This window comes from Scylla paramamosain, chromosome 6 (genome assembly GCF_035594125.1).
Source record: "Scylla paramamosain isolate STU-SP2022 chromosome 6, ASM3559412v1, whole genome shotgun sequence".
Taxonomy (NCBI): Eukaryota; Metazoa; Arthropoda; class Malacostraca; order Decapoda; family Portunidae; genus Scylla; species Scylla paramamosain.
In genome coordinates this window covers 26,321,400-26,346,996 of record NC_087156.1, presented here as the reverse complement: position 1 = coordinate 26,346,996, position 25,597 = coordinate 26,321,400, and the positions used below count along the sequence as shown (strand labels likewise).

The 25,597-nt window shown below is 37.9% G+C and overlaps 2 protein-coding genes across 2 annotated transcripts; one reads left to right on the top strand and one right to left on the bottom strand.

Annotated features, from left to right (window-relative positions):
* Positions 1-8,617: 8,617 nt before the first annotated feature.
* Positions 8,618-18,665, bottom strand: LOC135101523 (trafficking protein particle complex subunit 6B-like). The gene is made up of 4 exons (XM_064005601.1): positions 18,315-18,665; positions 10,347-10,408; positions 9,580-9,781; positions 8,618-9,334 (listed from the first exon to the last, which is right to left on the bottom strand). The coding sequence occupies exons 1-4, from the start codon at positions 18,390-18,392 to the stop codon at positions 9,209-9,211; spliced, it is 468 nt and encodes a 155-aa protein (XP_063861671.1). The 5' UTR covers positions 18,393-18,665; the 3' UTR covers positions 8,618-9,208.
* Positions 18,666-19,405: 740 nt separating this feature from the next.
* On the top strand, positions 19,406-25,377 carry LOC135101522 (THO complex subunit 7 homolog). The gene is made up of 5 exons (XM_064005600.1): positions 19,406-19,562; positions 20,959-21,079; positions 21,585-21,701; positions 22,537-22,732; positions 24,985-25,377. Exons 1-5 carry the CDS (start codon positions 19,553-19,555, stop codon positions 25,189-25,191), a joined length of 651 nt encoding a protein of 216 aa, XP_063861670.1. The 5' UTR covers positions 19,406-19,552; the 3' UTR covers positions 25,192-25,377.
* The last annotated feature ends 220 nt before the right edge of the window (positions 25,378-25,597 follow it).

Sequence of the window (25,597 nt, the reverse complement as noted above, 5' to 3'; positions counted from 1 at the left end):
TAGGCTACTGGTTATAGTGAATTTGTGCAGAAATTTGTTAATTAGTGTCTGTGAGAATGGAAGGGATTCGGATAAATGAACCATGGAAGCTTTGTAATGAATTATGCTGACGTTGTGTTCATAATTGATTATTCCTTTGTTATTCACGTGACATATGTTGATGAATGTTAATGGAAAGGTTTTGCAGGACTAACAAATAATGTGTTACTGATGGGTGTTTTTTGATGCAATGAGTAAGTAATATTCCTCAAAAGTTAAAATAAAGTTAAAATACTTATAATAATTGAACCTTGTCGCTTCATGAACGAAATTTAGTTTATAGTAGTAGTAGTAGTAGTAGTAGTAGTAGTAGTAGTAGTAGTAGTAGTAGTAGTAGTAGTAGTAATAATAATAATAATAATAATAATAATAATAATAATAATAATAATTATTATTATTATTATTATTATTATTATTATTATTATTATTATTATAACATATAACATGTTTTATTAAGTATTGTATTATTATTTCTTAATGAAAACAACAAATGTTATGATTTACATGTAAAAATAAATATATAAATAAATAATGATCCCTGTGGCAGCTGGCATTGGTTTAAATCCTGAGAAGTGCGGTTGACCTTGTTCATTTTTAATAAAAAATATTTTGAATGAGTTACTACTTATACAAAAGTTGTCCAATAGCATTATTATTAATTTATTTTTGCATTTTGGTAAATTCCAGCATTTATTCCCTTCCAATCCAATCAAACAATATTCTCAAGCAAAATATGTACATACAGTAAAACCCCTCTTATCCGGCATCAACGGGACCGCCGACATGCCGGATACTTGAATATTGCCGGATACTTGAACAGAAGTGAAATTATGTCCACAGTCACCACCCTACACTCACGCATCTTACCATAACAAAGATCAGCTGATCTTAATCAGCAGCTGATCTGATCAGCTGCTTAAGTGTGAGCACAACACGCTTCCTCTTTTCTACAACTTTAGGCATGATGAAGGCGTCAGGCGATAAACAGTGCACACGCGGGACTGAGTCACTGAGTAAACACAGTGCAGTGGGCCATGGGTAGTGCGAAGCAGTGTGCTCTGGTGGCGAGGGGACAAAGTATGCCTCGCGCGGGAATTTTAATCGATTTTATGAGTACACATTGATTTTTTATTGATTTTAAGGCTCGGGGAAAAATGTGCCGGATACTTGAAGCTGCCGGATACTCGAATGAAGGATGAGAGGGATTTTACTGTATTATGCATGTGTGATTCACCTACGGTCATCTGCTGGTCACCCAGCCAGCCGTTACCCTACCGAGAGAGCTCAGAACTCAGTGACCGATCTTTGGATAGGATTGAGATTACTTACGCACCACACACCGGGACAGCGAGGTCACAACCCCTCGGACTACATCCCTTACCTAATTGCTGCTAGGTGAACAGGGACTACACATGAAGAGCCTCGCTCATTTGTCTCGCTGCTCCCAGGATTCGAAAACGGGCCTTCTTGGTTGTGAGCCGAACGTGCTAACCACTACACTACGCGGTGTGTGTGTGTGTGTGTGTGTGTGTCATTCATCTACAGTAGTCTGCTGGTCACCCAGCCAGTTGTTCCCCTACGGAAAAAGCTCAGAACTCATAGTGTGTGTGTATTTACCTAGTTGTATTGTACATGGTACAAGCTAAAGCTCATTTCTCCCGTCTCCATATCTGCAATTATCGAATTTTTCTTTAAATTTGCTCACACCAGCAGCTATAACCACCTCCTCACTTAAACTATTTCAGAGATCAATGCTTCAATACGGGGGAAACTATATTTCTTGATGTCACTGAGAAATTTACTCCTCTTAATCTTCTTTGTATGTCCTCTTGTACATCTTGTTTCCTCAGCAGGAAAGGGAGGCAGGGAAGGACAGGGTTTTGGAGTGATGGGGCATTAAGTAGCATGACAGGGCAGAGAGAGAGAGAGAGAGAGAGAGAGAGAGAGAGAGAGAGAGAGAGAGAGAGGGATGGGCTGTTATAAGGTAAATAATAATGGATCAATAAATTGGAAAAAAAATAGGTAAGGAATTTGTGTATGGGTCTTTCCCTCCCTACCTCCCTCCCTCCCACTCAACCATACCCACCCCCTCATCCATCCACCCACAGCTATAACGCCCATCCTTCTATCCACCGACTTACACTCACCCATCCATCCACACACATCTATTAGCTTAACCACATCCACCCAGCCACCCACACACATTACCTACAGGCCCACATACCCATCTCTCCGGTCACCAACCTACCCACACTCAGTCATCCATCCTACCATCCACTGCACTTTGATTTATCGATCCTGAACCACCCACCCTACCCTTCACTCATCCATCCATCCATTGTCCTCTGACCTAATCACTCATACTCATCCACCCAATCACTTTCCCATCCATCTACTTATTTACTCACCTACAGCAAACTCATCATCCACAAGTCATCCACACACCTTGTCACACCCTGCACCTAACCAGCCAATACAACTACTATTTTCACTCTTTCACTTTGGTACGAGACAGTTATCGCCACCATATGCAATGTATGAACTCTTTATAAGCATCTGCAAGAAAGTTATGGGTGAAAAACAATAGATTTTGAAATTTCTACCCTGTTTGTAGATTGCATTTGGCTGTAGAGCAAGTAAAGATGGTAATTACGGAAATGTGTACCTAGTGCCACCAATTATACAGCTTTGTGACTCGTCTCTGATCGGAGCCACACACACACACACACACACACACACAGGGCAGTGAAGCGGATGGGAGTGGATTATCACCACCACCACCACACCACCACCACACCACACCACAGTATCCTTGGCGAACAGCCACGCCTAGCCCCGACAAGCCCCACCGAGCCCAGCCGAGCCTCGCCAGGCCAGGCCGCTGCTATAGTAACAATTCCCATCTCTCCCTGTCAATATTATCGTAAATTTCAGGGTTTTCCACGTGTTCCCCAATATTTTTTTTTTTTTTAACTCTTGTGTACAGGAGGAGGAGGTGAAGGGTAGAGAGGGAGATTTGGGGGTGGAGGGAAGAGGAGGAGGACTGAGGAGAGGCGCAAAAAAAAAAAAAAAAAATCAGCTCTACATCATTTTTTCTTTTTTTATTAAAGGAGTTGACATTGTTTTAATATTTACTTTATTATTACAAAAACATAACAAGTTATAATCCATAATAAACTCTAGTCTAGCTGGTTTTTTGTTTCTCGAATAAATAACAAACTCAGCATTCTATTTTGACTTTTTTCTTATTAGCTCGTCTAGGATTGGTTTGGTGGCTGACTGAAGACTTAAAAAAATATAAGAAACATATATCCAGTAGTAATATCCAGTAAAATCTAGTCTAGCTATTCGTATTTTCAAATTTAAAGTGAGCCCGTTGCTGCAAATAAAAAATTATTTTCTTTATATGACGAGGAATTTATGTTTTCTTTATTTGTATGGAAAGTATTTTTTTTATTCAGAATATGTAATATAATCTTGTCTGGCTGTGTTTTCTTTCTCTATATATAAGATTTTTTTGTGGCCCTGTTCGTAAAAGTTACAGGTAGTTTTTTTAAGTTTTCGTTATTATTACTGGGTTTGGTCATCTTTTTATATTTTAGGTATTAGTTAAAGTATATGGCAAGTCAGAAAATGTAGTGCACTCCAGTCTAGGTGTCTTCTTCCTTCTCGCGATTTTCAAAATGAATTACGTTACGTAAATATAAGGGCCAAGACGCACATTTTCCCTACCTCTCTACGTGTCTGTAACATCAATACTTAGCTCAACTTCTGGCTGTTTCCAAACTGTGACGTGAAGGACAGCCAGAATTAACCACGAAAAGTAGGTAAATAACCCCAAAAATGCCTTAAATAAGGCTGAAATAAATTGACGGTTCCAGCCCTGTTCAGAGCGCCCATCATGTAAACATGATGGACGGAGAGCGAGACACTCCCTCACTTCATCAATATTTCCTTCAATTTCCAAAGTTTTCCGAGCATTTCCAGGTATTGAGAAATGGAAGTGTGTGAGTGAGTGTAGTAGTAGTAGTAGTAGTAGTAGTAGTAGTAGTAGTAGTAGTAATAGTAGTAGTAGTAGTAGTAGTAGTAGTTGTAACAGTTGTAGTAGCGCTATTATTATTATTATTATTATTATTAAGAGTGTGAATTATGTGTGTGTGTGTGTGTGTGTTTGTGTGTGAGAACACCGCTGTGTGGGATTGCCGGCCTGGTGTAGAGATAAATAGACAACATCAACAACAACAGCAACAACAACAATGGCAACAGTAACAACAGCAGCAGCAATGGCAGCAGCAGCAGCAACAGCAAAAACAACAACAACAACAATAATAATAACAACTACTACTACTACTACTACTACTACTAGTAATAGGAGGAGGAGGCAGTAGGCACCTGCTGAAACGATAATTACTAACCAGTGAGTTCTAAAGCACTGTTCAGGGGGTGCTGTGAACTTATCATTAAACCCAGCTATGACCTCATTGAACGTTTCCCTTTGTTTCTCACAACACAAGGGGGCAGTCACAGCCTGCCCTCTAAAGACAACTCTCTTCCGCCACACAAAACTACAAGCACCTAATAACACACATTCCCTTCACTCAAAAATTTTAAAATCATCATGGCGACTCCTACACCAGCCTCGGAGTCCTCATCTGGGGAGGGAACCATAAATGTCCCCAGGTCGGACTGCCTTTCTGTCAACGACCCTAAGTGTCTTGACACCCCCCTCAACTTTTTCTTCATTAACTTCTGCAACATTCACAGTCTAAGATCTAATTTTCAATCTGAAGAACACCACCTCTCCTCTTCTAAACCTCATCTTTTCCTCACTGAAACTCAGGTGTCTGAGGCTACTGACAGTAGCCCCTTTTCTGTTCCCTCCTACTTTCTCTATCCTCATTTTCAGTCCAAAGCTGGATGCTGCGTTTATGTGCGCAATGACTTAACCTGCTCGCGTGCCCACGCTCTTGCATCTTCCGAGTTTTCCACCATCTGGCTATGACTACAGAGTCACTCTCAAACTAAATTTATCTGTGCTGTATACCTTTCACCTAACTCTGACTATAAAAAATTCTTTGACTACTTAACTTCCAAAGTGGAGCACATTCTGACCCTCTTCCCTTTTGCAGAGATCTCCATTCTTGGAGACTTTAATGTTCACCACCAGCTTTGGCTTTCCTCTCCCTTCACTGACCATCCTGGTGAACTAGCCTTCAACTTTGCTATCCTCAATGACCTAGAGCAATTGATGCAACACCCTACTCGTATTCCTGACTGTCTTGGAGATACGCCCAACATTCTTGACCTTTTCCTGACCTCTAATCCTTCTGCTTATGCTGTCACCCTTTCTTCTCCGTTGGGCTCCTCCGATCACAATCTCATCTTGTCCTATCGCTCCTATCCCTGCTCAGGATCCCCCTAAGCAAAGGTGCCTCTGGCTTTTGCCTCTACTAGTTGGGGGGACCTGAGGAGGTATTTTGCTGATTTTCCTTGGATTGATTACTGCTTCCATGTCAGAGACCCATCTTTGTGTGCTGAGCACATAACAGAGGTGACAGTGTCTGGCATGGAGGCTTACATTTCTCACTCTTTTTCTCGTCCTAAACCTTCTAAACCTTGGTTTAACACAGCTTGTTCTCATGCTATACATGATAGAGAGGTGGCCCACAAAAGGTACTTAAGCCTTCCATCACCAGAATCTCATGCACTTTATATTTCTACCCAGAATCATGCCAAGTCTGTTCTCCAACTAGCCAAAAACTCCTTCATTAATAGAAAGTGTCAAAACCTTTAAAGATCTAACTCCCCTCAAAAAAATCTCCAATAACTTTGCTTCTTCTTACCCTCCTTTATTTCAACCAGATGGCACCACTGTTATCACATCTATTTCTAAAGCTGAACTCTTCGTTCAAACCTTTGCTAAAAACTCTACCTTGGACGATTCAGGGCTTGTTCCTCCCTCTCCACCCTCTGACTACTTCATGCCACCTATCAAAATTCTTTGCAATGATGTTTTCCATGCCCTTGCTGGCCTAAACTCTCGGAAGACTCATGGACCTGATGGGGTCCCTCCTATTGTTCTCCAAAACTGTGCCTCCATGCTTGCACCTTGCTTAGTCAAACTCTTTCAGCTCTGTCTGTCAACATCTACCTTTTCTTCTTGCTGGAAGTTTGCCTACATTCAACCTGTTCCTAAAAAGGATGACCATTCTAATCCCTCAAACTACCATCCTATTGCTTCAATTTCCTGCCTATCTAAAGTTTTTGAATCTATCCTCAACAGGAAGATTCTTAAACATCTATCACTTCACAACCTTCTATCTGATCGCCAGTATGGGTTCCGTCAAGGCCGCTCTACTGGTGATCTTCTGGCTTTCCTCACTGAGTCTTGGTCATCCTCTTTTAGAGATTTTGGTGAAACTTTTGCTGTTGCCTTGGACATATCAAAAGCTTTTGAGAGTCTGGCACAAAGCTTTGATTTCCAAACTACCCTCCTACGGTTTCTATCCTCTCTGTAACTTCATCTCAAGTTTCCTTTCTGACCGTTCTATTGCTGCTGTGGTAGACGGTCACTGTTCTTCTCCTAAATCTATTAACAGTGGTGTTCCTCAGGGTTCTGTCCTGTCACCCACTCTCTTATTATTCATTTATGATCTTCTAAACCAAACTTCTTGTCCTATCCACTCCTACGCTGATGATACCACCCTGTACTTTTCCACGTCTTTTCATAGATGTCCAACCCTTCAGGAGGTAAACATATCACGCAGGGAAGCCACACAATGCTTGACTTATGATCTTTCTAAAATTTCTGATTGGGGCAGAGCAAACTTGGTATTGTTCAATGCCTCAAAAACTCAATTCCTCCATCTATCAACTCGACACAACCTTCCAGACAACTATCCCCTCTTCTTCAATGACACTCAACTGTCCCCCTCTTCTACACTGAACATCCTCGGTCTGTCCTTTACTTATAATCTGAACTGGAAACTTCACATCTCATCTCTAGCTAAAACAGCTTCTACAAAGTTAGGTGTTTTGAGACGTCTCCGCCAGTTTTTCTCACCCCCCCAGCTGCTAACTCTGTACAAGGGCCTTATTCGTCCATGTATGGAGTATGCTTCACATGTCTGGGGGGGGGGTTCTACTCATACTGCTCTTCTAGACAGGGTGGAATCAAAAGCTTTTCGTCTCATCAACTCCTCTCCTCTAACTGACTGTCTTCAGCCTCCCTCTCACCACCGCAATGTTGCATCTCTAGCTTTCTTCTACCGCTATTTTCATGCTAACTGCTCTTCTGATCTTGCTAACTACATGCCTCCCCTCCTCCCACAGCCTCGCTGCACAAGACTTTCTTCTTTCTCTCACCCCTATTCTGTCCACCTCTCTAACGCAAGAGTTAACCAGTATTCTCAATCATTCATCCCTTTCTCTGGCCTTAGCCAGTGTCCATTGTACATAAAAAAAAAATATTACTACTACTGCTACTACTCCTACTCCTACTACTACTAGTGTGTGTATGTGTGTATGTGTGTGTGTGTGTGTGTGTGTGTGTGTGTGTTCTGGGCCGCCCTGTGTGTGTAGGTGGATCGCAGGGTGAATGGCTGTGTGGGTTGGTAGGAGGATGGATAAGTGGATGGGTTGCTGGGTGGGTAGATGATAATGAGCGAGTGAGTGGATAGGTGGATGAATGGATGGATCATTGGGAGACAGTGGCTGGATGGATGGGTGGGTGGGTAAGTTGATTTGTGGATGAGTGGATGTAGAGGATCAGTAACTAGGATAGAATAAGAAATAACAGGTTAAAGCTCGAAAAATTTAGGTTTAAGAAAGAGAGGAAGAATTTGGTTCTCAGATAAAGTGGTAGATGAGTGGAACGGACTCAGTAATCATATTGTTAGTGGTAAGACATTAGGGAGCTTTAAGAGAAGATTAGACGGGTTTATGGATGGGGATGACAGGTGGAAATAGGTAGGTATATTTCATACAGGGACTGCCACATGTAAGCCTGGTTGCTTCTTGCAGTTTCCCTTATTTCTTATGTTCTTATGTTCTTATCCATATGCATCTCCAAAACTTGTCTGTCTACTTTTTCCATATGGTTTGTAAATTTGTACATTGTTATTAAGTCTCCCTTTTCTCTTCTCTCTTCCAGTGTTATTAATCTCATTTCTTCTAGTCGTGTGTGTGTGTGTGTGTGTGTGTGTGTGTGTGTGTGTAAAGTATGGAAATGCATCCCTCCCTTTCCTGCACTGCAGACCAAACAATAATTTAATTCTCCTGCCAATCAGAGTAAGATACTATCACTGTAGCATTAAGAAAAAGGCTTCTGAGCCTTTAAAAAAAAAATATCTTGTGACATCACACACACAATTGGCTGGCCTTTCATGAGAAGCACAACTTAGCTTAGTTACTGTTAATTCCAGTCCTCTGAAATGTGGTAGAAGGGTGCACAATACAGTGTAATTACACTCAACTTACAATAGTGGTGAGATATAAAGACTTATCCAGTAATAAGACTTACATACATTGCATGATGGGCAATCTCACACACTGGGAAGGAAGTACAATCAAACATCAGTAATTTAAATATCGTATATTCTAAAGAGCCAACTTAATTTACCTTCCAAACAATTCTTCTCACCCACTATGAGCATCACAGCCATTCAACATTCTCAATGAATGATCTGGCATCACCTCTTAGAATCAATTATTAAAACATATTTCTAAATCAACTTATCTCCCAATACTTTGTTCAGTGAGCCAAGGTACAATTCAATATCACCACATATGTAAGGCTGATATTCTTTTAGTATCAACACCAAGTTCACTACCTGTATCCCAATTAGTAATTGCTAAATATAAATCCTCTAGGATGAATCAATTTGCCTCACAGAAGAAATTAATATTAGTATCATGACTCTACCACATAACATCACCATAACCAACAATACTTAGAAGATAATATCTTCTAAGTACTGTTGGTTATGGTGATAATATGAGGCTGTATATTATATTGTTATTAGCTACTACATGCTTAATACAGAGGAAAACAATAGAAATATATCTACACATCCAAGTAACTTTTGCTGAATGTTACAAAACTTTACAGGTTTACTTTCATGAATCCTCCCTAAAACGTGAGGTCAATAAGAAACAGCATCTCTGCCATTTACCCCCGCTGAACTTGTATTTGGAACTTGCATGCAGGAAGCTGAGTTACTTCAGCTGTAACCACACACGTGATGCCCAAGTTGGCCAAGCAGCCTCGGACTAACCCACAAGTGAAAGCCAGGTACTGCAAAGAAAACAGGACACTGTTCACAGATTCTTTAGAGAGAGAGGAAAACAAAAAAAAATTCAATTATCATTTGCATGACTACTTTCCAGTACAATAATACAAATCAGAAGCTAAAACAACTAAGGTTTATGAGTGACCTTAGTTCCATCCTTACCTGAGTTACAGAGTTTGATGTTGTTAACGGTGACCATAACTAATACCACTCCTACAAATTAATTTCTCCAAAGATTGATGATGCTTACCCTTGGTGCATACTGAAGATACTGCTTTCCTGCTGCCATACGTGACAGGAACCTGAATCGGTTGTCATGTAGAACATAAACACCTTGGTGATTTGTCCTCAAGTTATCAATTTGTTTCTTGTAAACAGTAACCCAGAGGTCTTTGCAAATATACTTCATGATGTCCAGCTCATCCTTAAAGCGTCCAGATTCCCTTGTCAATCTGCCAGAAAATATGATGCTTTGAATGTGTTTTACTATAAATATAAAAACATGCAGCTCCAGGTATGTATTTAAAAAAATGTAAAATGCAAGTTTCTTAGGTAAATGGGTAGTTCAGAGCTTTTTAGTAAAATCTATATTCCTCCATTGTCTAGACCTTTAGTTATTTACCCATTTTCCTATATTATAAAAATTATATAATCTGTAATATAAACCATATAAGAGCAAGACAAAACTCGTCAGTCCTTACAGTGACATTGATGTCAAATCAAACAAGTATGTGAGAGAATTACAGAAAAGGATCTCAAATGAGTTTGTTAGTCATTGATTTTAAAAAGACAAACATACCAGTTACTTTATTTTGTTTTACTGCATTCTACGATACTTTATAATTCTTGGTAGCTCTAAACTAGTTTCTAATAACAAAATGTAAAATTTAAGGGCTGGGTGTTCATGAACAGAAAAAAAAAAACAACAACTTAAGAAAAAGACATGTAACTCATTGTACATACATACATAACAGACATTCATGCACACTCACTACTCGGTACATAAAGCACACCAACCTTTCAACAAGTCTGTAGCCTGTAGCAAACCCCATGTGTTCCAGCTTTGCAACAGCTTCATCCTGAAAACAGCAGAACATCAAATGTGAGGGAGATCTATTCAAGTTTAGAAATGGGAATAGCTAACTGTATTCCTTGACAAGTTTTCATGCAGTGAATGACACACACACACACACACACACACACACACACACACACACACACACACACACACACACTTAATAAGTAAGACACCCCTATATTAGTCAAGGGGCTTAATATAAGAATCCCACCATCAGCATTATGAAGTATGGTTAACCAAAGTAGAAATTTCATAGAAATACTGTATAGATCTTGTCATTGTAATTATTTGGACTGGTAATTTTTCACACAACACAATATTGCATCAGTCACTTGTCTCACCAGAGCAGATACTACTAATCACAATTCTCTACTACATTTTCAGTCAATCCAACCCCAAGTTAGTCCAGCCCCAGTCACTCCAGCCTCCCACCCTAAAGTCATTCTGACTTTCAAGAGTCTTTATATAGTTGATCGAACATCTTTATATAATTGGTCAAAAGTAAGCGTCATAGGAATTTTGAATCTTGGTCCTGAATGTTCTGTATGGACCCATTTCATGTTTGAGTGTGGATACTGTTTCATCAAGTGTGAATTAAAACTTCAACACTGAGTGATTTTCCTGTGAGTGTATATAAGATCCATGGATTGTAAGTCTGCATAAGCAGCATGACTTTGATTGTTCTAGCATGTTGCACAAGTGTGTATTGTGTGCTAGGAAGTCTGTCCAAGTCAGCAAGCATTCATCTATGGCTACATCAAACATACCAGATTGTTATGTCCCAAGCAGACAACTGGCAAATAATATGAGGGGACCTCAAGCTCCACCAGTGGCACTGTATGAAGTGTCTACCTCCCATGAGAAGCTTGTTTTATATGCCTTACTATTTATTTTTTGTTACTACAAAGGAAGTCTCTACTGTATGTGCACATGGAAGAGAGTCCACTATTTCATGTTGATCGTATGGATTAATCAGTTAAGAGATTGTTGAATATACAATATGGTACCTTCTTTATACACTAATTTAAAATTGAAGTTTTGTATATCAGTTTTACAAATGTCCCTGACAGACACTGACAGACCCTGACAGAGCCAAGCAAAATGCAACAGACCCTGACAAACACCATCAGATCCTGACAGACCCAGACAGATTCCAACAGATCTGTCATTATGCAATTACCACATTGTCATTTCTATCAGCCTTGCTAAATATGGAAATTCTGAAGAACTTTATTTAATACGGTTATACCTCCTGATTCGAACGTCCTTCAATTCGAACAACTCCCAATTCTAATGGGGTTAATGAAGAAATTTTGTCCTCCAATTCAAACACAAACACCAGTTCTTGCAAAGCCACTTAATCAATCCCTCTTGCATTCCTCCTTCCCCTTCCTTCTCCTCCTCCCCCTTCTCTGCCCCTCTCTCCCCATCCCTACCCATTTCCTCCCTCCCTCTGTCTATCCCACCTCTCTCTCTCTCTCCCCCATCCCTCCCTCTACTTCCTTGCCCCATGTATTCTCCTTCCCCTTATGTCCCTTCCTCCCATTGTTCCTTTCCTCTCCCTTCCTCTTTGGTCTGGTCTCAAACCTTACTCCCTGTCACCTTCTCTCCCCCATATCTGTCAGAAATAAGGGACAAGGGAGTGATACTTCACTCTCTCCCCCTCACTCATTCTATGCCATTTTTGCTTAATCCTTTCTCACTCATATAATTCCACTTTCATTCTCTATCGGTCTCATTCTATTTAATTATTTTCAGGATTTTCTCCAAGTGTGTGAGAGAGAGAGAGAGAGAGAGAGAGAGAGAGAGAGAGAGAGAGAGAGAGAGAGAGAGAGAGAGAGAGAGAGAGAGAGAGAGAGAGAGAGAGAGAGAGAGAGAGAGAGAATGGAGTGCTCTGCAACCTCTCACTTTTCCTGCCACATTGTATTTGTCTGACCACTTCAGTCCTGACTGCTGCTATGCATTGTTCTGACTGTGACCTGAGTCTTCTGGATATTTTTCCACAAGTATGCCAGAAATGCACGAGACCTTTTTGAGACGTACGTTTGGCATAGACAAGTTTTAGATGTCAAGAAGTTTGAGTCCTGTGAAAAGCCAGCTACACTCAGCCTCAACCAAAAGCTGTAGCAGCAACTAAGTTAGGTTAAGTCCTTAATGGGGTGTCTGGCAGGGGGTTAGATTAGCTTACATTAGATTTTGCATCCCCCACCTAAATCCCCCCATTCCCACATGTCTTCAAGCTTGTTGAAGCAGTTGTGATACATTTTTGGCAAAAAGAGCAAGAGCATTAGTTGTACAGAAATACCCATTGCTGAAGTATTAACAACAAGGTAGATTCAACTCGGACCTTCTCCAACTTGGACTATTCTGAAATACCAACTCGGATCATTCTGAACAACCAACTCTAGGCATGTTTATTACAAACTTGAATCATCACTTATTCCAACTTGAACTCAAGATTCAAACCTTAGGTGAATCATCCAAATCATTTCACCCTCACTCAAGTCTAAGCCAGGTTTCATTTCTGGATGATAGTAAGCACATCATGGACAAGTGTCTGGTGTGCCTAAACATAGTGCATCCCCGACAGGTGAGATTACAGCTTTCTGTGCAGTTTTCTTGATTTATTAGAATATTATGGAAACTGAGGCATTTGCTATGATCTGGAAAAACTGCCAGATTCACTAGCCAACTGAATTTTACACATAAAATGCAGTTAGCTGGAGAAAAATCTTTACATTCTTAGCCACCATCATCAAGCAGAGAACAAGAAATGTGGCAAAACAAGCTGAATACTATACACATTATCTCAGGTTTGTAATGTATCATTTCCTCGGGACAAATGCTTTTTTTCCTCTCTATACAGGGTGTAACGCGAGTTTCTGCAAATACTGAAAGAGGTGAAAGAACATGTAACTCTAAGTAGAAAATGTTCTGTACACGTATGCATTTTAAGACTTTGTTTACCTGTCAGAGGAATTGAAAATGTATGGGACTTGTGGGTGTGCTCTGTGTGCAGCTCTGAGGTGACAGACAGATGGTTGCACTGTCACAGCCTTGGAGTTGCCACTTGGTCAAATTATGAGTGCTTTAATCTTATTTTTTTTTGCAAGCTGTGGAATATTACAGTATTTATAACAAGACAAATGGTATTAAAGAGAATGTAATTTACCAATAAGCATTACATGACAACATTATTACGGCGATTAAAACTACTCCTTTAAAATGCTACATGGCATCATCAAAGCCAGGAGGGGGGTGTGAGTCTGAGCAACCTTGAAAACAGCCGAGTGATGATGCCATGTAGCATTTTACAGGAGTACTTTTAATCTCTGCAATATTGTTGTCATGTAAAGCTTATCAGTAAATTACATGTCTTGTTATAAGATACTGTAATATTCCACAGCTTGCAAAAAATAAGATTAAACCATTCGTAATTTGACCAAGTGGCACCTCCAGGGCTGCGACAATGCAACCGTCTTTCCATCACCGAGTCCCCATACATTTTGAACTCCTCTGACGGGTAAACAAAGCCTTAAAATGCATGTGTATAGAACATTTTCTACTTAGAATTACACATTCTTTCACCTCTTTCAGTATTTGCAGAAACTGGCATTACACCCTGTATAAGTTTACTTTAGCTATTTAAGTTATACAATTAACATACATCTTTATAAATCTTGGCACACATGAGAGAAACAACCATGTTTTGATGCCAGATCTTAGCAGGACACTGAAGATTGTCTGTTGACATCCTGTCTCCCAATGTCTTCCCTGAGTTGCTGCTTATCTGTTTACATCGTGCCTCCCAATGTCTTCCCTGAGTTGCTGTTTTCTTCTTTGCCATCCTTTCACACCTGAGTTTTTCTTTCTTGATATGTTTGTGCAATCAGCCACAGCACATGCATAGACCTGGATTTGACAACAGCACTGCAAATTCATATCGCCCACCTTGGGCAAGCATAAACTTATAGACAGTCTTGGTTATTCATACAGGTTTAAAAGGAAAACAAGTGTTGATGCTCATTGGCAATGAGCAGTGTGCAATAAAACTGTTAACTCTGGAATGACAATCAAAAAAGTGGACAATATGTTCATCAGAGAACCCAATGAACATTCCCACTCTCCAGAATCATGCCCTGTGACCATAAAGTGTCAAAGTTAATTAAAGAAAAAGCAATAGAGGATGTGTTTCAACCAGCATCGGAAATCATAGAGGAAGTGATACTTGAAAACATTGATCCAACCATGCCCATTGCTTCATTACCTGCCCCTGCAAATCTCGCTTGACAGGCGAACAAAAAGCAGTGGGCTAATAGACCTGTGGAGCCAGTTGACCTGACCTTTCAAAGTAATGAGGAATGCATAGCACTTAACTTTCTTCTTTAGTACAATACAAGTGAAGGGTGACAACCATCACTTACTCTTTGCAACACAAGAACAGCTTTGGTTACTTGCTAAATGAAAAAGATGGTATATTGATGGAACATTCATAGTTGTGAAACGGCCCTTCACACAACTTTTTAGCATTCATGCATTCAAACGTGATGGAAACATAACACAAATGCCCCTTTTATTTGCTTTGATGCATGGTAAAGACTAAAGAAATCCTGGGAGAACAATTAAAAGTTCAAGAAGTAATATTTGATTTTGAGGAAAGTGTTAAGTGGGCTATCCCAGACGTAGTTGTGTGGTTGTGCCTTTCACTGGGGACAGGCAAACTGGAGGAAAGTCCAAGAACTTGGCCTTCAGGCTGCCTACACAAATGACAACAAAACATACAAATTTTTAAGGCAATTGCTTTCATTACCATACATGCCTGCTGAATATGTAGAAGGACTATTTTCAAGAAGTTACAGAAAAGTAAATGGATCACAACCACTATTATATCTTTTAGAGTACATAAACACTATGTGGATGAGGTCTGAGATATGACCTCCCACCACTTGGTGTGTGTTTGCAAGGAGTGTCAGAACAAATAATGATGTTGAAGGTTGGCACTATAGACTTAACTTGAAAGTAAGTAAAGGCCAACTTAATTTCTATTCACTCATAACACTACTGTATAATGAGGCAGGGCTCATAAGAACACAAGTGCATTTATTAAATGATGGAAAAGCATTGCAACACCAAAAAACAAAATATGCCAAGCATCCTACTGGCCACAGATCAGCTAAAAGCTTACTGAAGGCAGTTTTTCATTACGTTGTCATGAATGTGTGAATGTTATCGTCTTAATATTATGTGTGAATTTTATTGTTTCAGTGCTTTTATACTTTTGTGGAACCTCAGTTCTCAAACTTAATTCATTCCTAAGCGCTGTTCAAAATCTAAAATGTTAAAAAAACAAAACTATTTTCCCACTAGGAATCGAAGTAAAATAGATTAATCCATTCCTAGACATCAGTCTAACCTATCTTAGCAGGTTATGACTGACAATCCCACAGCCAAGATGGTTGCTTCACAGCATCCCCAACTCAAAAATTATTTATCCAGAAAGGGTGTATTGAATGAACTTTGTGACACAGAACTCAGGGGATACTGTTTAGACTGTGCAGGTACTCTTTCTCACCAATCTAGTGAGGGAAGTCTTAAAGAGGGACAAAGAGAGAAGCAACCCACTTACTACCAAAATGAAGGTGATCATAACACTTGGACATCTTGCTGCTGGGAAAAGCTACTGGAAAAATGTAGTAGTGATGGCATTGGGGTTCATTGAGAGAGCCACAGGTGGCTTGGGATTACACCTGAGTGCCAAAAACTGTTTACATAACTTTTTTCAATGGGATCCCATTTACCTTATTTCAAAGATTGAATTACTATCTTACACTCTGTGTCTCTCCTCCAAACAGATAGAAATGAAGTAAATATTTATAGAAACAATAAATTAGCAATAAACGTCAGCTTTTGTTATATCTTTTAATATTTGAAATCAAGTAACTGTTCTAGAACCAAATTATGGTACTGCAATCAAAGCAACAATGACTTCAAAATTTTGTTTGAACACAGATTTATTCAAAAGAGGTGGTGTTCGGTAACCAAGGTTCCATTGTACAACATTTTATTTTTTTATTTCGTAACCTCATTGATTTACATGTTTATAATTTTAGCTTTGTTAATAATGATTTGCATACAGTATCCTGGATGTATGAATTTTAATGTTTTAAATCTTTTATACTTCTATTTTTCAACTACTACATTTTAATTTTAATTTTCTTTAACCTTGTTTTTACCTTTCTGTAATATTAGGTACGTTAATAATGTACTATATGCAATTTCTTGGCTGTATGAATTTTATTGTTTTAAATTTTTATATTTTTATTTTTAACACTACATTTCAATGTTTATTTTCTTTTAAACTTGTGTTTTACATCTTTACATTAAAAATGAATTGCAAACTATTTCTTAGGTCTGTGAATTTTACTCTTGGTATTGTTTTAAGAGAGGAACATAATACTCTACACATTTAAGAGTATCATTTTTTATTACCTTTATGGATACTGAGAAACTTACTTTATTGAATTTTTTTGTCACAAATTAATAGTTTCTGTGAAAGAGGGAACTATTGTTTACAAATGTGTCCATATTGCCACTTACTTCTCATGACCTGCAATCATAGCCACAATTGTGGTTTAATCGCATCTACGATAAGCACTGATATTTTTTATTGCAAGATGTATATTGTTTGTTAGGTTAGGTTAGGCTAGGTTAGGTTACATCAGGTTAGTTTATGTTAGGTTAGATTGGGTTCAGTTAGGTTAGGTTTGTGTTCCCTGCCCTATACCCTGCTTCTCGACAAGTTCCCAAGATGTACAGGGATGAGGGGAGGAGAGCCAAAATTACATATTTGACACGTTTTATGGTCAAAATCATCTATAACTTAATAAATATCATAGTTTTGTACTTGAAATGCTGTTTAGTCCTACTGTAAAAATTTACCTTATTGTTTTAAAGCTTTTATTTTTATCTTTCGTTCTATTTAGGATCAATTCCTACTTTACACCAGTGATTTTATCTTTTCTTAGTTGTTTTTACACAATTCACACAAATTTGAAGCTCATTTCCACTGTAAATGCCTGATTTTCCCATTTCCTACTCCCCTGACCCACAGGCTGGAAGGATTGCAAAAGAAAGGATTTCTGATGGAAGAATAAGGCTCAAATTGAATGAATCATAAAAATAACCCAGGAAAAAAGTAAAATAAAGAAAATGTTAAAAACTAATCAAATCTAACAAACCTAACTAACTTAACCAAACCTAACTTATCTTAACCTAATTTAACATAGCTAATCCAACCCATCCTAATCTAACCTAACCAGTCATTTGTATACCTTATTAGTTTTCATTACTGCTGAAGTCACTGGTTGGAGGGATGGGAACTATCAAATGTGATTGGAGCATTCAGTATTATTGTTGAAGATCAGTAGATTACAGCAGTGTCAACTGTGAAGAGATGCGAGCTGAACATGTCCACCATGACAGCCCTTCTGCGTGGGCCCAAAAAAATAACAAGAATTCCAAACTCAAAAAATAGCTTGTGACTGAAAGACTAGAAGAAATCTGTCTTACAAGTCTCAATTATCACAAAACTGGTCAAAAAAAAAAAAAAAAAACTGACTGGGTATAATCTCCAATACCATATTTATTGATATCTAGATCTGGCCCGAGTTGGTCAAGTCATGTGGTCCGAATTGTTATCTTGTGGTCTGAGTTGATGGCGGTCCAGTCCGAGTTGGTAATGGTCCGAGTAGGCAATGGCCTGAGCTGGGGATGAACTTTAACAGCAATCCATAGAACATCGCAGCCTAGGGGGCCTGTCTGAATGAGCCCTCAGCCCTTGCCTCTATCAGAATATACATAGTACATGATAAATGACAATGTTTCATTCCCCAAAAGTGCTGCCTTACCTCGGATATTTTTTCGCCTTGAAACACGTAGGATACTGCCTCCATATGCACCAGATCGAACACTGCTTCCTCTGCCATCCTTGCAGCACCTTGCTTCTCACTAAGCCAAAAAGACTACCTTGAGCACACCAACTCGAGAGGCTGGCCAACAAAAAGCAGTACTGCCGGGGCAATGTAACTTAGCTCTGAGTGCCATTCACTGTTTTTACATTCAAGTTACACACTCTGTAACGATACAATAACTCATGACAATGAATACTTAAGAATGTCCCTAACACCCTCTGATACACGCCCACAAAGAGTGGCTCTTGGTGACGATTGGCTGTCAGGCGATCTTGTTGGTGTCTACAGAACACCTTTTTAACGGGGGAATTATTCACCTTTATGAGAGACCATTGGTGTTTTATGAGCGATTGAATCTAATTTCAAATAAGACACCAAAAAGAAGAAGAAGATAATTGAAAGGGATGTAATCAAAATAAATGCTGGAGAATCATTCCTAACAAATAGGTACTTATACGAAAATAATCGTTTCTCGGCCTCTTGGCTAAGATCAAAGTGTAGTAGGTATAATCAGTATTTCATAGTTTCACATCAGTGTACTTCATATCAATCTTCGCACTCCAAGAGAGTATTCGTATGATTGATTGACTGATTGATTGATACATTTATTGTTGCATTAATAATGAAATACAACAAAGGAGGAGGACGGACCTTGCCACCCACCCCCTGGGCAAAGACTTATGGGTAGAGTATCAAAAAATATAAAAAAATATGGTATACATTACAAAAATATAAGTAAATAAATAAATACAGATATTGCACACCTTATTGCATTAATATTCTATTCGTATGTATTTCGTGCAGTATTCTGCACTTATCTGTAAATAATTCAATCTGGGTCATTACTTCTTTCGTGTTTATGTATTTATAGTTAAAAATTTAAAGTTATGGCATCAGTAAAATGGTAATACAGATCCGCAATAATTTCATATACGTGGCTGGTAAACGATACTTTTATTTCTGCGTTTAGAGAAATACATCATACAGTTATCCATTTATTAATTCACTTATTAACAAAAGACGCAAGGATGACATTCTGAACCTGGGTGAACTAGTACAACGAAACAGATAATAAAAGGGTTATGTCAATTATAATATAGTTATCCCTGAAAGTCACAGGTGCTACTCTCTCTTGCTCTCTCTGTAAACAAACTTCGGCCACAAGCACCACTAACATGGGTGATGGTGAGTTAAGGAAGTATACGCTGTACAGGGAACCTTTCTGATTTTGTAATTAAAATATAAGCACATAATGTTGAGCAAAGTATTTGATAACCAAAGAAAAAGGTAATATCAGAAGTATATGATGTATAGTAAGAGATGCCTGGATGTTTACTAGTTCAAAATTTTTACCATTAGTGATCTGTCAATCTGAATTGCAATTGGACTGATGATAATATCATATTGGGTAATTGTCTAGAGTCCTTACCGGGCCTTATTACTGGTCTATTCACTTCAATTCTTTTACACATACCTTCACATGCACCTAAAACATCATTTTAAAGTGGGGGACAAATGCCCCCTTCCCTCTAGTCGGTTAGGTTAGGTTAGGTTAGGTTAGGTTAGGGTAATTGTCTAGAGTCCTTACCGGGCCTTATTACTGGTCTATTCACTTCAATTCTTTTACACATACCTTCACATGCACCTAAAACCTAACCTAACCTAACCTAACCTAACCTAACTTAACCTAACCTAACCTAACCTAACCTAACCTAACCGACTAGAGGGAAGGGGGCATTTGTCCCCCACTTTAAAATGATGTTTTAGGTGCATGTGAAGGTATGTGTAAAAGAATTGAAGTGAATAGACCAGTAATAAGGCCCGGTAAGGACTCTAGACAATTACCTCATATTGGACTGCACACCATTATCATGCCTTGGTAGACAAAGAGCTCAAGATTTACATGCACAGATCCATTTTTGGTGAAAATCACAAATTTACTTAGGCAAGTTGAGGATATAGATAAAAAAAATAAATAAAGAATTGGTAGCTGGATAGGGTTCATACCCTATCGCCATAGATGTTTAACATATCTATGGCGATTTCATTGAGTGGTCGGCTTTTTGTTACATTTGATGTTAGGTTAAGTTAGATTAAGTTAGGTTAGCATAGGTTAAGTTAGGTTAGGTTAAGAGGACCACCATCAAGTAGGACCGTGATTGCTTTCGGGGTCGAGGGATCCTCCCATTTTTTACCACTGCTTTGACCCTTTTATGGGGCTGGCATTTCAGTGGGCATTTTTTTTATTAGATTTTTGTTGCCCTTGGCCAGTATCCTTCCTACATAAAAAAAAAAAAATTACACATCCCATCAAATGAAGGATGAAGACTAAAGAAATCTCACCATTAGCTCACCCCTATTTCATGTTCCAGTATGTTATAAGTATTACTGAACAACTTGCTTTATATAACAACCTGAGTTCACTGAAAGGCATCCTTTATATTGGCCATCAGATGTAGCAACCTGACCTTATCAATTTGTTATAATGAGAGACTATTTTCACTGTTTATATCATAGTCCTTGCTAGTGAAAATGCATGGTGTTATATATGTATTTTTAAAATATGCTTCTATATTTTCAGAGGAAATAATTAGGAGGAGGTTGATGATTGATGGAGATGGAACTGGAGATGCAAGACTTATGACAATGTTTATGAGGCAGTTCATTAAGTGGTGTACCACAGATGATTCCCCACAAGAAAGGTGAGGCAAGACTGATATGCTACCATACACAATGTCAGACATTTTGTTGAGTAGCAGCAATAGCATAATTAATTAACAAAGGTATGTATTAAAGCATATGCAAATTTATGAAAAATAAGATTTGACAAATTTAAAATGTATAACAACTAGAAACATGAGCAAATCTTGCTTCTAGAGGCTACCATGTACTGATTAATGTGGAAGAGAATTGATGCTTAAAGTTATTTTTAAGTAAATATTGGGCATAAAACTGAATGCTCAAGAAGTAAATGGTCTATATGTCTGCAATTTTTATTTATTTATTTATTTATTTTTCTAAAAGGAGAAGGAACACTTTCTAAGCATTTTCAAAATCTCATATATAGTCTCTTTTTTCATATAAAAAATCCTGGTTATATTCAAATTTGAAGTACTACTAGTTTTGAATAAATACATAGATTTATAGCATTTATGGAATCGTGATATTATATATAAAATATTTTACATTATGTACATTGTTTTTCAGTCAAAACCAATATGACCGTCTTCTGACACAGTTGGCAACCATAGAACATTCCTCCCTGAAGTGGAAGTCAATTGTGGACATGAATAATGAAGAAATCAAGAACTATGAACTTCTGAGGTATTATTTTGCTAATATGTTTTTCATTACAGAACTTAACTTAGGTGGCTGGAATGCTAAGCCTAAGAAATATAGTAGGAAAGTTCCAAGTTTATCCAGTTCAGATATACACATTGTTAAAAGGACCTTTTGGCTTTATTTATATCATACACTTTAAATGGATTAATTGTTTTTATATATTTATCTCATTTATCTCAAGGGAGTGACTATGATATAAGTATTAATATAGTTCTGTCCTTGAGTGTTTTAATTTTGTTACCTTCATATATCTTCATATGTGCTCAGGGCTCCATCAGTCTGTCCACATATTTGACTGGAGGTTTTCTTGCTCTCACCACACCTCATACACTTGTACAATAATCCTCTAACAATCACAGATTCAATTTTTTGTGACTCCAGTTTCTCTCTGTTAAGTATGCAGAGGAAACATTTATAGCATTTGATGAGTAATGAACAAATGAGAGAGAGAGAGAGAGAGAGAGAGAGAGAGAGAGAGAGAGAGAGAGAGAGAGAGAGAGAGAGAGAGAGAGAGAGAGAGAGAGAGAGTAAAATTGAGAATCTGCAAAGTTGAGATGCATGGACATTTACAAAAGGAAGAATCTTTTGCTATGGTCATCAACCATGTTTTCTTCTATTCTGTTCTTCAACTAGTAATTGGCTACTACTGTCTAACTAGTGTGCAGTATGTAGATCAGCAGATGCCATTACTGTACACCATCATATCTCCTGTTATCTTTTATTTACTAATATTGCTCTGTATTCCATAAGCCAGTCCACAATAGCAGACATTGTATGCTAAATTTGACTAGACATAACTTGTTCTTTTTTCTTGAAGGGAAGAGACAAGCAACAATGTTGAAAAAGCTTGTGTTGCCATTGAAGAAGCAAAACAAGAACTTGAGGAAGCCAGGCAAGTGCGCCGCAACAGATTAGAATATGATGCTTTGGCTCGGCTGATCAAGGAACACCCTCCACGCTCAGACACAGCTAACAAATTGGCTCACCTCACACAACACCTTCATTCGCTCAAGGTAAGGTTGTGGGCCTGAAATTTTGGATTAATTGCACAGTAGGTACTATAGCAGACATGGAACTAGATCCACAGATTTTACAACAGAAGAGTTTCTAAGTACAAAACATAATACCTAATTGTACAGTCACAGCAAAAATCTTTGGTCCCTCAACATCTCAGAGATCTTTCAAAACAACATTTAAAACTGGCTTAATTTCAACAGTCTTCTAGCTTATTGCAACTGTTACTGTATATTTGGTAACACCATGGAAACTAAGACTTGCTTAGGTGTGAAATGTGCCATTGTACGCCGATCTCTTGCCAGGGGAGGGTGTATGGTTTTGATGCTCTTTCTGCATAATTCCCCAACTTCAATAGTATGTTTTTCTTATAGGTATGTTTTCTCCAGACATTTTTTAAGATGCTTAGAATATACAAAAGTGACTTATGAAAACAATATTAACCCTGACGTGTGAAAATGTCACTTTAGAGAATATAGTCAGGCATATAGGATGTAAAACTGCAACTATCAAGTGCCTAGTATCTGCAACTGCTGCTAACCATGACTTACAGCTTCCCACTAGGAAACTCATCACAGAACAGCCTAAGACACAAGTTTTTGTAATTGACAAGCTTCTAAGGTGTGAAATACTCAAGAACCAATAACTGTCAGTACCTGAGCTTGAGGAAGCTCATCCTATCCAGATGTGTCAGTAAAAACCATCTAACATTGGGTTCAGAAGGACCTCAGTCTCCCTTCATGTGCATCTACCAAGAGATCTCTTCCAACTGAAAAATAAATAAATAAATAAAATAAAAAAGCTATTAAAATTTGTCAGTAAAAATTTCAGCATTGTATTTTTGAAGACTCATCCAAAATTCTGTGGAGTGTGCCAGGGAGTGTGAGGCGACCACTATGGGTCAGCTGCTATAACAACAGGTTTGCTGATAAGAGTTAAACATCCTGATCACTTGATGATTGGAGATATTACAGTGGTTATCATAGACAAAGAGGCCTATTCTTCACACCAAGAAATATGACACAGAATGCTGAATGTTACATTGAGATTCCAAATCACTGTATGTTCTCATTTTTATGAAATCCATTGGTGCTCATTTTTTTATACAGGATGTTGCCTCATGCAACACAGCCAAAAAAGTTAAGAAATTCTTTTGTGACACTGGTGTGCAAATTTTGGATTGGTCATTGTGTTGATCTTTTAGCTTCTGTGTGAAGACATTCAGCAGGTTATAAAAGAAAAAGATGTCATGAAATGCAAGCCCCTAAAGGACAGGTGACAGCATTTTCCATTTGCCCAGCAAAGGATGGGGGACATAAATTTCCTGTCTGCATTTTGCAGGTGATTTTAATTTTTTATAGTATATGTTGGTAAGCCTCAAGAGCTGATATAGAACTTATTCTCTCAGGCTTCAGCATCCATGTGACTCCAGACATGAACACACATGCATTTTCTGATTCTTTCCTACAAGATACACAGCTAGTGACTGACTTTCTAAATATGTACTTCTAAAAGAGCTTTCAGTGAGAATTTAATTGGGAGAAAACTAGAGGTACTCTGTCAAGCCTCAAAAGTGATTTTACTGCTAATGGCAATAAAACCAGCAGCATTGATGGAGGAGCCTGAGGTCACTAACCAAAGCCATTGACCTGCTGTACACCTCACTCAGTGCTCTGAATAGAAACCTGCTAAATACAGAAAGTTACCACATGGCAACACCATGTGGTCTAGAGACTTGCAGATTTGAGGCAGATTCAAGAGGAAAGATGGATAAGTGTAATGCTATTAGCTTAAAGCTAACTGTCCAGACAGAGATGTGAAACTGATAATGAAAAATTATCAAAATTCAAGAAAATGTGAAAACATTCCCAGCTGAGTGGGGTTGCTTTTGCTGCACACGTCTGTCAAAACAGAACAAGTTTAGATGCTTGTTTTCTTATATTCCTGTTCTGAAATACAATATTGAGTTTTCTAGCAATATAGTATAGGAAAGTATCAAGGTCTATTGCAGTGACTGTAGAGCCAAATTTCTAACAATGTCTGATCTTAACTACTCTTAAAAAGAATGATATACAAGTCTTCATACCTAGTATTTATAAGAATATAATGAATGCATGTATATATATATATATATATATATATATATATATATATATATATATATATATATATATATATATATATATATATATATATATATATACACACACACACACACTCAACAAGTACAAATATTTTATTTGTCTTTCAGTCAAAACGGGATCAGCTGGAAGAAAAAATAAGCTTACGACAGAAGCAGCTGCATGTTTTGGTTACATCACTACATCAGTTAAAGCAAACACTGATGCATGATAATGTGCCCTCCCAAGTTGATGATCTCTGTGTTATTGATGAGGTAATTGATCTCACAGGTACACCCACTGTAACTATAAATGATTCAGGCATGGACACTGCCTAGTTTGTAATTGTTAGAATATTTATTGTGAAACAATATACTCACCAGTCAACTGTCATTACTTTGTTTACTTTTTATTTTTTAGATACAAGATTTCAACAAAGTATAGATAATACCCTTGTTTATCTTGAGAAACTAATTAGAAAAAAAATGTGAAAGGTAAAGGCATAAATACAAACTTACTTATTACAGTACTATTCTTAACCTTTGTTATATATATATATATATATATATATATATATATATATATATATATATATATATATATATATATATATATATATATATATATATATATATATATATATATATATTAAAAGTGAGGAAAGAATGAATGATTAATCAGCCAACATGGTTTTATTAATGGGTGATGGAACATATGACATGTTGATTTACAGCATCCAGAAGT